Raw genomic sequence first — 12685 nt, 5'->3', positions numbered from 1 at the left:
AAAAGAAGAACAAAATACAGTGGATCCTCTGCTTTACAACCATAATCCGTTCTGAAGGTCCGGTCATAACTAGAAACATACATAAGTAGAGGCGCACTTTTCCATAGAAAGTAATGGAAAAGTGAATTGATCCATTCTAGACGATGAACCCCCCCCCCAAAAAAAAAAAACCACCCAGTAATTTAACACAGATTTTACTGTCTGAGACCATAGATCCATAAAATGAAGACAATAATCCATGTACTGTACAGTGGTACCTCGGGTTACATACGCTTCGGGTTACAGATTCCGCTAACCCAGAAATAGTACCTCGCTTTAAGAACTTTGCTTCAGGATGAGAACAGAAATTGTGCTCTGGTGGCACGGCGGCAGCAGGAGGCCCCACTAGCTAAAGTGGTGCTTCAGGTTAAGAACAGTTTCAGGTTAAGAATGGACCTCCAGAACAAATTACTTAACCCGAGGTACCACTGTAATAACAGTTCTGTTGACATCTATTTTATGGGTTAGCACTCACTGTTCTATAAAATAAATAAGACAGTACTGTAGATGGGGGGGGGGCATTTTTTCCCTTACGTTTACTGAGGGTGGGTGGGCTTACCTGGCTACAATCTGGGGGTGGGGCAAGGGTCAGTAAAGAGTTGGTTCACTTCGTCCAAGGTCACTTTTTTTTCTTGCCAGGCCAGGTTCTTCTCTGGACTTCCTCAGGTTAGTTCCTCGGCGGGGTCTGCAGTGCACCCTGCTGTGCCTCTTGCAGGCGGCACCTCTTCCACAGCTTCAAGGGTGGGATGGGGGCCCTCTCCCCAACGGCAGAGGCCCCAGTGCTGCCCGTAGCCGGCCGGGCGAGCTCCAGGCTGCTGGCAAGGCCTCTGTTCGTATCTAGAGGAAAGTTCACAAGTCGAAGCACCTACTGAAGGTCGTAAGTAGAGCCATACGTAAGTCGAGGTTCCACTGTAGTCAAGTCCCTTGCAGAGTTTTTCAGGATTAGGATATTGGGACTTTAGCAAACGTGGTTGGATTCACAGACTTTAACTCTCCACCCACCCACCCATCCATCTCTCTCCTTCCCCCTCCCTCGATTGTCATTCTCCTTCCTTGTAATTGCCACCAACTGGACTAAGATATTGTGCTGGGCTTTTTTTTAAGAGAATGATGAATGTGCTGAGTGAGGCAGAAATGTTGTCACTTCTTCTTGCAGGATGAATAAATGAAAAACCATGAATCAGCTGTAGATGGATTTTTTTTGTGGTGCACTGTTTATTCCACGCTTAAAACATTAAAGCACCCATCTTCTCTTACAAGGTTCTGAAGCCTTTGAAGCTTTTGCTTTATTTTATTTCTATAACAATCTCCATCCCTTCCTTCTAGTCTACTCTACTCAGGGCACATGCACCCATTTTGAGTTTTCTCCTGTACTCCAAGGATAAGCCACCTTGGGTTTCTGGAAGGTTGATAGACTTGTTGGAGGCAATCTTGCGAGACCCTGTGATTGATGTACTGGTGGCTGTAGCCCTTGAGCGATATTTTCTGCTGCTACCAGAGGCTGCAGTCAATTTATCCAAAGCAGAGCAGCTGTGACCATTAGAGATGCCTGCTGCCACTCAGGGATCTGCGTTCCTCTGTTCCTTCCTCTGCCCAGTCTTCTTGGCTTGCTCCTATAAGGGAGAAGTCAGTTCTTATTTGAATCCCCCTACCTTGGTTGTCTCGTTTGGACTTTGCTGCCAATTCACAGATTCTAGCTGCCGGTTATTCATCCTCTTTTACTCCAGGCAATATATTCCTGCACTTAAAGGGGTTGCTTCTGTCTATCTATCACTTGAAATTCAATCTAAAGTGTGTCTATAGCATTGTGAGATTTGATATGCTCTTCATATTTTGGGGGGGGGGGAGAAAGGAAGGCAGCACTACGAAACTGTGGCAGTGACAGCCAATAAAATATACAAATCTAGACCCAGAAGGGCCATGTTTGGAACTGCCACATACAGGATGCAAGCTGTCCTTATTAATAACAGCATATTCCCCGAATAGGACTGTAAAATGTGAGTAGAGGAGACATGCTAAGAGGTGTATAAGATTAGGCATGGGGTAGAGAAAGTAGATTGAGAGAAGCTCCCCACCACCACCACTTGCATAATACTAGAACCTGGGGCCATTCAGTGAAACTGAAAGTCAGAAAATTCTAAACAGACAAGAAAATGACTTATTCACGCAGTGCACTGCTAAGGTATGGAATTCATTTCTGCAAGAAGTAGTGATTGCCACCAATTTAGATGGCTTTAAAGGCGAAATAAGTTTAATGGAAGGTAAAGCTATCAATAGGGGATGCGGGTGGCGCTGTGGGTTAAACCACAGAGCCTAGGACTTGCCAATCGGAAGGTCGGCGGTTCGAATCCCCGTGATGGGGTGAGCTCCCGTTGTTCGGTCCCAGCTCCTGCCAACCTAGCAGTTCGAAAGCATGTCAAAGTGCAAGTAGATAAATAGGTACCGCTCCGGTGGGACGGTAAACAGCATTTCTGTGTGCTGCTCTGGTTCGCCAGAAGCGGCTTAGTCATGCTGGCCACATGACCCGGAAGCTGTACGCCGGCTCCCTCGGCCAATAAAGCGAGATGAGCGCCGCAACCCCAGAGTCAGCCATGACTAGACCTAATGGTCAGGGGTCCCTTTACCTTTTAAAGCTATCAGTACCTGCTAGCCATGGGGGTTGTGCTCTTCCTCCATTGCTGAAGGAAGTATGCCTGCGAGGACCAGTTACTGGAAATCACAGGTGAGGATGTGCTGTTTAACTCAGATCCTGTTTGCAGGATTCCTGTGGGCTTCTGGATGACCGCTATGAGAAGAGAGTCCTAGATTTGTTAAGTTATCACGTTAAGTTATCATGAACAGGATTGCGCAAAGATTATGTGTCCAGGTGCTCGAGATCTGTTTCACATTCCATGTGCTGCATCATATGCATTGTACAAGCTTATTGCACAGTGATGGGGGTTGTATCAGTATTTATCAAGGTATTTGCGCCTTCTAAAATGGAGATGCACAACTTGGTTTCCAGAAAAACCTTTAGAAAATTAACAGCAAACGGCAATTTTAAAGTTTTAAAATCCATACAAAAAATGCAAAGCTTCAGTTTAATATAACATTGAGAAAAATCAAAGTGAAGCTAAAAAAATTATTACACAGCATTTAAGCTAAAAGCTTCTGGAAATTAGAACTTCTGGAAGGGCAGTTGGACATGGCCAGGTAGACTCTCAGGTAGGGAGTTCTGTATTCTGGGTGCCATAATAGAAGAAGTCCAAATATCAGAAAGTGCAGAGACACACAGGAGGGTTCCATTAGATAACATGAAATGGCATCTGGATTCATATGGAGAAGGTGGCTCCTTAAGCATCCTAACCCTTAAGAGTTACAGCCAACACCAGGGTTCGTAAAGGAGCTGCAAGACTGATGCTGCAAGCACATTTGGCATCAGGTGCAATAGCAAGAATGAATAGATTACCTTTAAGCCCTTATTCTCTTCCACCTAAAAACATTAAATTTAAACTGTTTAAATGCTGGCTATGGTGTTGTTAATTATACTAACCAGTTCCTAACACGAGTGGACCCAAGACTTAAATCTGCATAGAACCTCTTATTTCCAGTTCTACTTAATTTGCGGCCTGGTTGTGGTTATTCTTTGGTGAAGGGGATGTTCCCTTCAGCATTTGCTTCCTGTTGCTAGGCAGAGATATGCTATACCTGCTTCATTCCTTCTCCACATTGCAGGGCTGAGATGAGGAAACTGGGATAGCTTTCGGAGGTGGTTAGTCCCACGAGCTTGTTAGTCCAATTAAACTCTGCGAATAACTGCTTGTGAACAAAACAACAGAAGCGCCAAGACAGATGATTATGCCCGTTTTGTTTATGTTGCAATGGAATAGAGTAGTCTGGGGCATTGGATGAAACATTTTACTTTTATCGGCTGACCCCCAGCCAACAGGAAATGGCATTGTAGCAAAGGGTCTTGTGAAGACCCTTACATGGTGGCTCCTCTGTCTGCAGAATTTAGAATCAAACCTTTGTTTCCCTGCCTACCTTGACATCTAAGCAACAAGGATGGGGTGGTTGCAAGCCTCTGTCAACTTTTTTACTTTCAAACTTTGCCCCTGAGCTATGCTGACCATGGGGGAAGGCAGGGCGACAGATGAAACGTTACTGGAAAGATTCCTGGGTAATACACCGCCCAGCCGGCATCGCTGATGCTTTATTTTGATCATAGTTGGAACAGACATGGAGTGGGGGAAGGGATAACGTCTCCAACCAACTGATCTAGACTTCAATTAAGTAATGAACAGTTTCACAAAAGCTGTGATTTCCAGCTGCCACATCCTTTTACTTGGTCAGATAAACCATTGCATGCTGCAGTCATTACATGCCTACCCTGCCCCAAGGATATATAATGGCATAGAAATAGTTGTTAAAGACATTTGTTTTTTTTTTTGTGTGTGTGTCCCCTTCCTAATTCCCACTGTAAGGTTCTGCTCAGATAATGCACGTCTTGTGATTGAGGTCAAACACAGGTGAGAAAGCAAACCTAGCTATTTTCTAAAGCAATATGAGTACCAGAAACACCATTTATCTCCACCATAGGATGAGAATTCACATAACTTGTTATTCATGATGCACTTGATTATGGTGCTTGTAAAAGGCTCTTCTTTCTGATGCATTTGCTCTTCAGTATTTCAGATACGAATTTCAAAACCTATTGAGTTCATGTTATTATGAACTCATACATTTTCCACTTCTCCTTTCTCACCCTTTTCTGATGAGGTCTCTGCTTCTTCATCTTCCCTCTTTGTCCCATGTGAACATCCCTTGACATTGGGGGTATATCCACACAGCTCAGATTTAGTGTATCAAATTTCTCACAATCCTGTTATTTATTTCACTGCCCCAATACGTAGGGTGTTGATGTGGTCACTACATGACTTACAGTGACTTACATAAGCTGTGTATTCTGCATGGTGCTCTTTCCACACTCAGTAGACAGTAGGGTGACTGAATCCTACAGGGGTCTATATATAAAAATCTAAGTGTCAGGGTAGACAAGACGTCTCATGCCTGGTGATGCTTGCCTGTGCGCCTATCTGGTTCGTTCTTCTCTTACTTCCTCTGAGAGCCATTAAACCGAGTCATGTGCTCATGTTCCGTTCCCAGAAGACCCAATTTCCTTGCCTGTAGATCTATAGTAATTCAAGAAGCTAATGTGCTTATTGCAGCAATTAATGATCCATTTCCTCTGAACAGTATTTACAGAAAACATGCACTCATCGGTGATGGCAAAACAGTTTTCAGAATCTCAGTGGGATCATTCTACTTCTGCCATGAAAGCTGAAGAAAGCGTCACTCCTTTTGGGCTCGGTCGCTTATCAGCTGCCCAACAACCACAATGGCTCCCCTGCTAGCCTTAAGAACTAGAATCGAGCCAAAGGTTTCTACAAATAATGTTTTCTAAGAAAATTTCTGAGATGTTTCTCTTTTCCCCCCTCATCCCATTAGAAAGGGGCCATTTTGTACAATTATCTCAGATACATACTGTCTCGGAATGGCAGTACCGTATTTTTTGCTCTATAAGACACACCAGACCACAAGACGCACCTAGTTTTTGGGGGGAGGAAAACACGGAAAAAATATTCTGAATCCCAGAAGCCAGAACAGCAAGAGGGGTCGCTGCGCAGCGAAAGCAGCGATCCCTCTTGCTGTTCTGGCTTCTGGGATAGCTGCACAGCCTGCTCCATAAGACGCACACACATTTCCCCTTACTTTTTAGGAGGGAAAAGGTGAGTCTTATAGAGCAAAAAATACGGTAGGTCTTGACCATTGTGGATGATGCAGAATGGTAGCTAGGCTGCCAGTTGTAGTTCCATTCTCTCTCTTTTTGTCAGGGGCAGGGGAGGGTGGAAGTGTTGGGTCTCAATGGTAGAGCATCTACTGCACATCTAGAGAGAACAGCCTGAAGCCCCGAAGAGCTACTGCCAGCCTGTGTAGGCTAGACTGAGATAGATAGACCAATGGTCTGGCTCAGAAGGAGACAGCGTCCTGTGGTCCTGCAGCTGTCAGTTGCAGTGGCTGAGGGAAAGCACACCCTACTGTAGGCGGAAAAGGCAGACGTTGCGCTACTGTTGCTGCTGATGGTGCGTCCATCCTGTTGGAAAATCTCTCCTCCCTCTGGAGAAATTCAGGGAGATGGTCCTCCCAATTTCTCTGCCCACAAATAGGCTGGAGAATGAGGGACCATTTGCGTGCAGCTTTATTCAAACAACAAACAACATTCATAATCTTAACTTTTAGCTGGAAGCCCACTTCCCAAGTTCCCCTCCTTCAAGACCTGATTGTTAAACAGCATTCTTTGAGTGAGAGCTCTTTCCACATGGTCGAATGGTGTGCACACTCTCTCTCCAGCATATGAAATTTTTCAGCTTTACCTAAGACACATTCAAAGAACAATATATGACTTAGCATGAAATAAGCATGTTTTCCTCTTTTGAATATTTAATATAAAAACACTGTTTTATAATGCACTATTTAAACTCACATTTAGAGTACTTCAGTGTTTCAAACTTTTAATTACTTTGAATCAAAGTCACTGGTTGTATTGATTGATCCCTTAGCTTGTAATTTGTGATTAGAACTGCGATTCCCAGGGCTTTTTGAGGGCGAGCAGTGAAGCTTAAGTGATTTTAATAGCAGTATAAAATATTGTACATGTTTAAAATGGAGCAGCCTAATTAGTAGCATATGTTCTAGCAGGAAAAAAATCCAGAGAAAGACTATTTCATAGGCGAAACTCCCTCAACTGCACATAAACCTTCCCCTTTGACTGCAACCCAAGCTTTTGTGGTGCAGGTGTGGTCTGTTAGATCAAGACAGGTAGGAATGGACTTCAGGTAGGGATGGACTTTGCAATTAATCTGTGCAGTTAATATGATTAGCCCCAATTGTCAATGTAAAATGATAAATTATTATGATTATCAGTCCATTGCTCAAATATTAGTGAAGTGTCTAGAAATACTATTCTAGCATAGTTTTTAGTTCTATCACCTGCTAAAACTTTTCTCTCATGAGCGACTCGTTTGACTGTCACTTAATTTGCCTACTAGGCACACCAGAAGCATATCAAGAGGTCTTATCTTCCTTCTAGGAAACAGCATTCATTATTTTTGCATAGAAGTAAATCCTTGCAGGGTGAGATAAGAGAGTGAGAATGAGGAGAGAACAGAAATGGGATGAGATAAAGGCTGGTGGTGGAGGAAGCTTTCAAAAGGTGACAAGGCAGAGATGAGGTCAAAGCGATTAAAATGATACACAGTTAATTTGGCATAGGAGCATGTGGCTTGAAAACACTGTTGGTTCGAGGTTAGGATAGACAAATGGCAGGCGCCCCCTGCCTAGTCACTTGGCCTCAGCTTACTTTATCTGCACATTTGCGACATTTGTTCTGCTATGTACACATTTTGTTGATTTGAAGAGACGCACGGTGCACTGTGCATAACCGTTTTGTCAAACGTTCTTGATGTAAAGTTCTGTGCTGTATTTGTGGCGTGAGTCAAATAGTCTTAGCTGCTTTCACTTCCCTGAACACAATTGCAGGATGCACATTCCATTAAATGTGTTAATCTGTTTCTCGGGAACTTTGAAGGCTAATTTATTGTGGCATGAGTTTTCGTGGGCAAGAACCAATTTCATCGGGTGTGTTAAATGGACTGAGAGCTACTTCATATGTAAAAACAACAACTGAGCTATATACTGTTCTTTTTAAATTATTGATTTCCCCACCCGCTCAGGTGTGGAAATGAATCACAATTATGTCAGCATCTAGATTAATCCAAGTGGTTGTTGGGAACAAATCAGTCTTAACTGGAAAAGCGGGGCTTGACTCGAATCCCTTTCATCAGTGATACTGTAGACTTATCACCCCCAAAAAGCAGAAACAGAAAGGTGGCAGCTGGAGAGTTCTAAAAAAAAATCTGGTCTGGCTAGCCTTGGCTCCTAAATAAGTAATAAGCATTTTAAATGTTTTTAGTATCGCATCCAAAGTAGTAATAAATCCAGTGGACACTTTTCAATTCCTTTCCGTCCAGTATTGTTGCCGGCCATTAGTGTTGGAATGATGCTGCAATTTTTGTTTTATTTAGAGTAAGACAGGAATGGCAAAAAAGGAGTGAAATCACAGTGCTTTTAGTTCTCTGACAAGGATGTTAATAAGAAGCACTCTTCCTTCTAAATTAGCAATCGGGATTGCAGAATTCATTCTCGAAATGGGCTCTTAATGTAGTCTTCTGCCAGGCAGATAGCTTTTCAGTTGTTTTAAAGGGTTTCTCTTCTTTAAAGGATAGCTCCTACTCTAGACATTCATGAGCCCACATAATGTAATGTATGCCCTTTACTGAGGACACCATAGTAGTATACAAATAAGAATAAGAAATCTAGAATAAGAAGCGTGGATCTCAGCTCACTTATTTTCTAAACGAATAAGAATCTTTGGCTGCTCACCACAAATAGCTTGTAGTCAGCCTGGTTCATGCACACCACTAAGGCAAACCATGCCTGAGAACACACAAATATTCGCAGGAAAACATGTGGCCGCTTCTCTCTTCTCCTGGTCGTTCTGCTGCCTCTCTACCTGGAGCTAAGCCCTTGTTTTCACGTAACATTATGTCTGAGTCTAGGCTCAAAGTTTTCCTTGCTCCGGGCAAACAGCAAGTCACAGGGGAGACAAACTATGAGCCTGCCTTGAGTGGGTGCACCGACACTAGAAGGGCAGGATATAAATGTGCCAATAAATAAATGTTCCAGAACGCTGCCCCACTTGCACCCAGCAGTTTCCCATTTTCAGTTAGCAGAGTGAATTGTTTGGCACACTGTAAAGAAACAGTGGATTGTAAGGAAAGTGGATCTGTCTCATAAATAAATGGAAACTTCACCATGGGTGGGCCAGAACTGCGACTGGCACTTCTAGGTTTGGCTCATGGCTTATGAGTTGTGGCTCAAGACAAGTGGTCACCCAAGAGAAGTCTTGTTGAGGTTCTCCATTGCCACACTGGGCACGGCTGACTTTGCACACTTCCTAGCATGGACCCAGTTCACTGGGGATTTAATCCTACGCAAGCAAGCCCCTCTAAAAAGAGCAGCCCGTTTGTTTTGCACCCACCATCTTCTCACAGCTTGGGTTATATCTGTGAAGAAAATCTCCAAAAATTATGCTTAAAGCTGCGTCCTCTTGATTCATTTGTGAGATGCCCCTGGGGGCTGAGCAAGTCACTAGTCCTTCCTTCGCCTGCCATGGCAAAAGCTAGCTTTGATCTTGAGCTCCCGTGTTTCTTTCTTAATTTTTTTAGTGATAAATTTGTGTGCTTGAAAATACATTCTTATCTCACATAATATTTGGAGGTTACAGGCAGATAAATACTTTGAGGCGTGCAATTTCATCAAGCCTGAGAGCAAGCCAAAATAATGTGATTTTGACTCTCTCTCTCTCTCTCTCTCTCTCTCTCTCTCTCTCTCTCTCTCTCTCTCTCTCTCTCCCTCTCCCTCTCCCCGCCTCCCTTCATGTTAATGAGCTGCATCTCTCTGGAGTTTTCTTCTGGTTAAATAATTAACCTGGCTCTTGCTTGGCTGTTTGTCATTCCACTTCTCTAGTTTGCATTGTTCATGGTTCTCTTTCAGAATCTCTCTTGATTTTGCTCTTGTTTTTGAAAGCTCTACATTTCAAATATGCAACGGTTAATAAACGGGTTTTGTATGCCAGCTTTTGTTGAGCTCCAGACCCAAACCATGATTGATTAGAGGCGAATTAACCCCAGCATGCATAAGAGGACACAGCCAAATTAAGACTATTGGGCGGGGGGGGGCAGCTGAAGATAAGGGAAGAATGAAGCCTCAAATGGTGCAGTCGGCCCTTTGGGTCTCACTGAAGAGTAACGTCAGGTTTTCCTTTTCTGTGCTAAGCCAAGCAGCCTGCATCTGACTTTGCTCCTGCCCTTTTCTTCTGCACTGACGCAAGGGAGCAAGAGACTAAACGACAGACAAGGCTAGTGTTCATGGTACAGCTATAGGCACCATTTGGTTAACAAATTTCCTGCCCACCTTGCACTGCTGGGGCCTGAGGTGTAATGAGCAAAGTGCAATGAAATGAGCCGTGACAGCTCTTTAGATCTCTGCTATGTGAGGACTTGCACTCCACACTGGCAGAGGAAGGCCTGCCTTTTCCCTTCCCATAACATTACCAGTTCCCTGTTGCATGGGAGGTTATGCTGCAAGTATCTTATGCAATGAGTCGAGGGATGGCTCTGCATTAGGAGTATCTGCCATGCATGCCATCAATAGACATCTGAAGGCAGCCCTGTTTAGGGAAGTTTTTAATGCTTGAAGTTTTATTCTGTTTTTAATGCTCTGTTGAAAGCCACCCAGAGTGGCTGGGGAAGCCCAGCCAGATGGGCGGGGTAGAAATAATAAATTATTATAAATTATTATAGTGCCCGGTGGAGTGGGTTTCTGAAATGGTCAGGCGTGCCAGGGCACTCTTAAGCTGTGTACACCCTCCCATTTACTGTGCATGCACGTGGCATTGGCCACAATCCATCTTTGTCTTGTATCCATCCGGCCGCTTCCTATGAAATGCTGTGTTTCGATGTGTTTTCCTGCAAAGCAGCTTAGATCTCAGTTGAGAAAAAGAGCAACTTTTTGGGGATGCTTAAATCAGTAAGACTAGGGGTTACCGTTTTGGCCCATGGCATGTTTGAAAAGTGGTGGAACAGTTGTGGGCACCCTGCAGCCAAGCATGTGCTGAAATGTTGACTGCAATTGAAGGCTGCTTTCCAGTTTAATTTCAGTGGGGCTGAGGGCGCTAGAGAAGGCATATGTTCATCCATGGCGACTGCTGATAAGACCAACAGAGCTGAGCAAAATAATGGGAAAACTTCTACTGTACTTAAATCCAGTCCGTGTAGGATAGAGCTAGAAATGAGAAGTCTGATTTGCTTGGGGTGGGGAATACGGTAGTTTGTGCTGCTGTTTTAGCCCTTATAAGAAGGAGAATAAGAGTTGTGCCCAAGACTGGAGGTATAAAAACATTAGAACGCAGTTTCTTCCTCATTTCCTGCAGCAAAAATTGAGCTTTATCCTTTTCATTTCGGGGAGCAAAGCAAGGGGAAGTTAAATTGGTATCTTCAGAACCAGACAGAAAATAAGTTGAAATTCATCAATTCACTTCCCTTGTCGGATTCAGAGCTAACCCAGATTTAAAGTGGTAACTCCATGTGTAGAATCTCTCTCAAGTGTTTTACATGTCAGTGTGGTGCTGGGAGGTCTGCATTTGACTTAGGACTATGATACCAGGAGAGGAGGTTTGATTTAACTCTTTCCTCCATGCTATTTTCTGGTTTAAAAGTGCGTACTAATGAACCACAGGAAAGGCACCTACCAGAGTAATTGGCTCATATCATAGATTATCAGTGTCTTTTCCTCCTGCTGCGGGGAGGTAAGACTGGGGGTGACCTGATCTAAAATAGCAGAATTGTTGCATTTCAGCGTTTTGAGGACCAGATCCTTTTTGTTAAGTGCTATGAATACCCGAGGAAGCTACTCACAGAGACCCTTTTGTTTTCATCCACAGGTAATGCAAGTGGTGAAGGAGCAAATAATGAGAGCACTGACCACGAAGCCTAGTTCTCTGGATCAATTCAAAAGCAAACTTCAGAACCTAAGCTACGCAGAAATACTGAAAATTCGCCAGTCTGAGAGGATGAACCAAGAAGATTTCCAATCTCGCCCAATTTTGTAGGTGTTCTCCTGTAGAAGTCTTGCTTCCCCCTCCCCACCTCCTGTTTGGGAGGTCTAACAAATGTGAATGGCATTTATGAACCCTTCAGGAATTGCTCTCTAATAAAACTGTTCAGGGGCAGCATTTCAAAGCAGGGCAGTCACATCAGCGTGGAATGCGCTCGCTTCCATCTGCAGAAATAAAAACATGCCTCTTTGTATTCACCTAAAGTGGATTCTTCTAATCCCTGTAGGGCTCAGAGTAGTTTATTTGCAGCAAATGATGCTTTGACATTTTCACCCTTTGTGTGCGTGTGTGCTTTCCCCCTCCTCTATGAATTTTCCTTTCTTGCCCAGTTCCTCGCCGAAAAGAAAATGTCACCATCAGTGAACCAGGCAAAATAAAGCCTGGAGCGGAAGCACAAAGTCACAAGGACCCCACAAAAGCAGACTGAATTTCCTTACTGCCTGGTGCTGGGGAGTGGGGGGTATCTAAAGGAGCTCCCGTATGCCTGTGTTAATGGATATTAATTGGTATTCCTTTTGCATCACTTTGTGCTCTTGGACCTGGAGGCAGACTGTCAACTTGTTTTTAAGCCTCTCTTGGGCCCATTTCACATTTTCACTGGAGCGACACGCTTGCCACTTCATCATGGCAGATCTCAGCCCATTTTTAGCAGTAAAACAAAATGGAGCTGGTGGGCCTTATCCATTATACAACAGCATTTTTTGACTTACAGTCAAGTTTATTTTGAAACTTAATCTTCCTTTTTCTTCTTGAAGGGAGCTAAGCACGACTGTAAACTAACCGGTCGCGCCGTCCCAACGATGCATCCTGTGACAGAATGTAAAATCAGCTTTAAATGCTTGAAAAATGCTTGCATTTTCTGCCTGCAGG

General features: G+C 43.8%; 1 protein-coding gene across 10 annotated transcripts in view; it reads left to right on the top strand.

Moving 5' to 3' along the window:
* ELMO1 (engulfment and cell motility 1) overlaps positions 1-12685 on the top strand; it is a 335641-nt gene that overhangs the window by 305501 nt on the left and 17455 nt on the right. For all 10 annotated transcript variants that reach the window (XM_083468793.1, XM_083468798.1, XM_083468796.1 and 7 more), the window contains one exon: positions 11642-11805. In XM_083468793.1, the coding sequence (XP_083324919.1) occupies positions 11642-11805 (164 nt within the window). The remainder of the gene's footprint in view (positions 1-11641; positions 11806-12685) is intronic.

The sequence above is a fragment of the Podarcis liolepis genome (genome assembly GCF_965112155.1).
Source record: "Podarcis liolepis genome assembly, chromosome: 12".
Lineage (NCBI taxonomy): Eukaryota > Metazoa > Chordata > Lepidosauria > Squamata > Lacertidae > Podarcis > Podarcis liolepis.
Note: the sequence above shows the minus strand (reverse complement) of the source record. Positions and strands in the feature narration are given on the sequence as shown.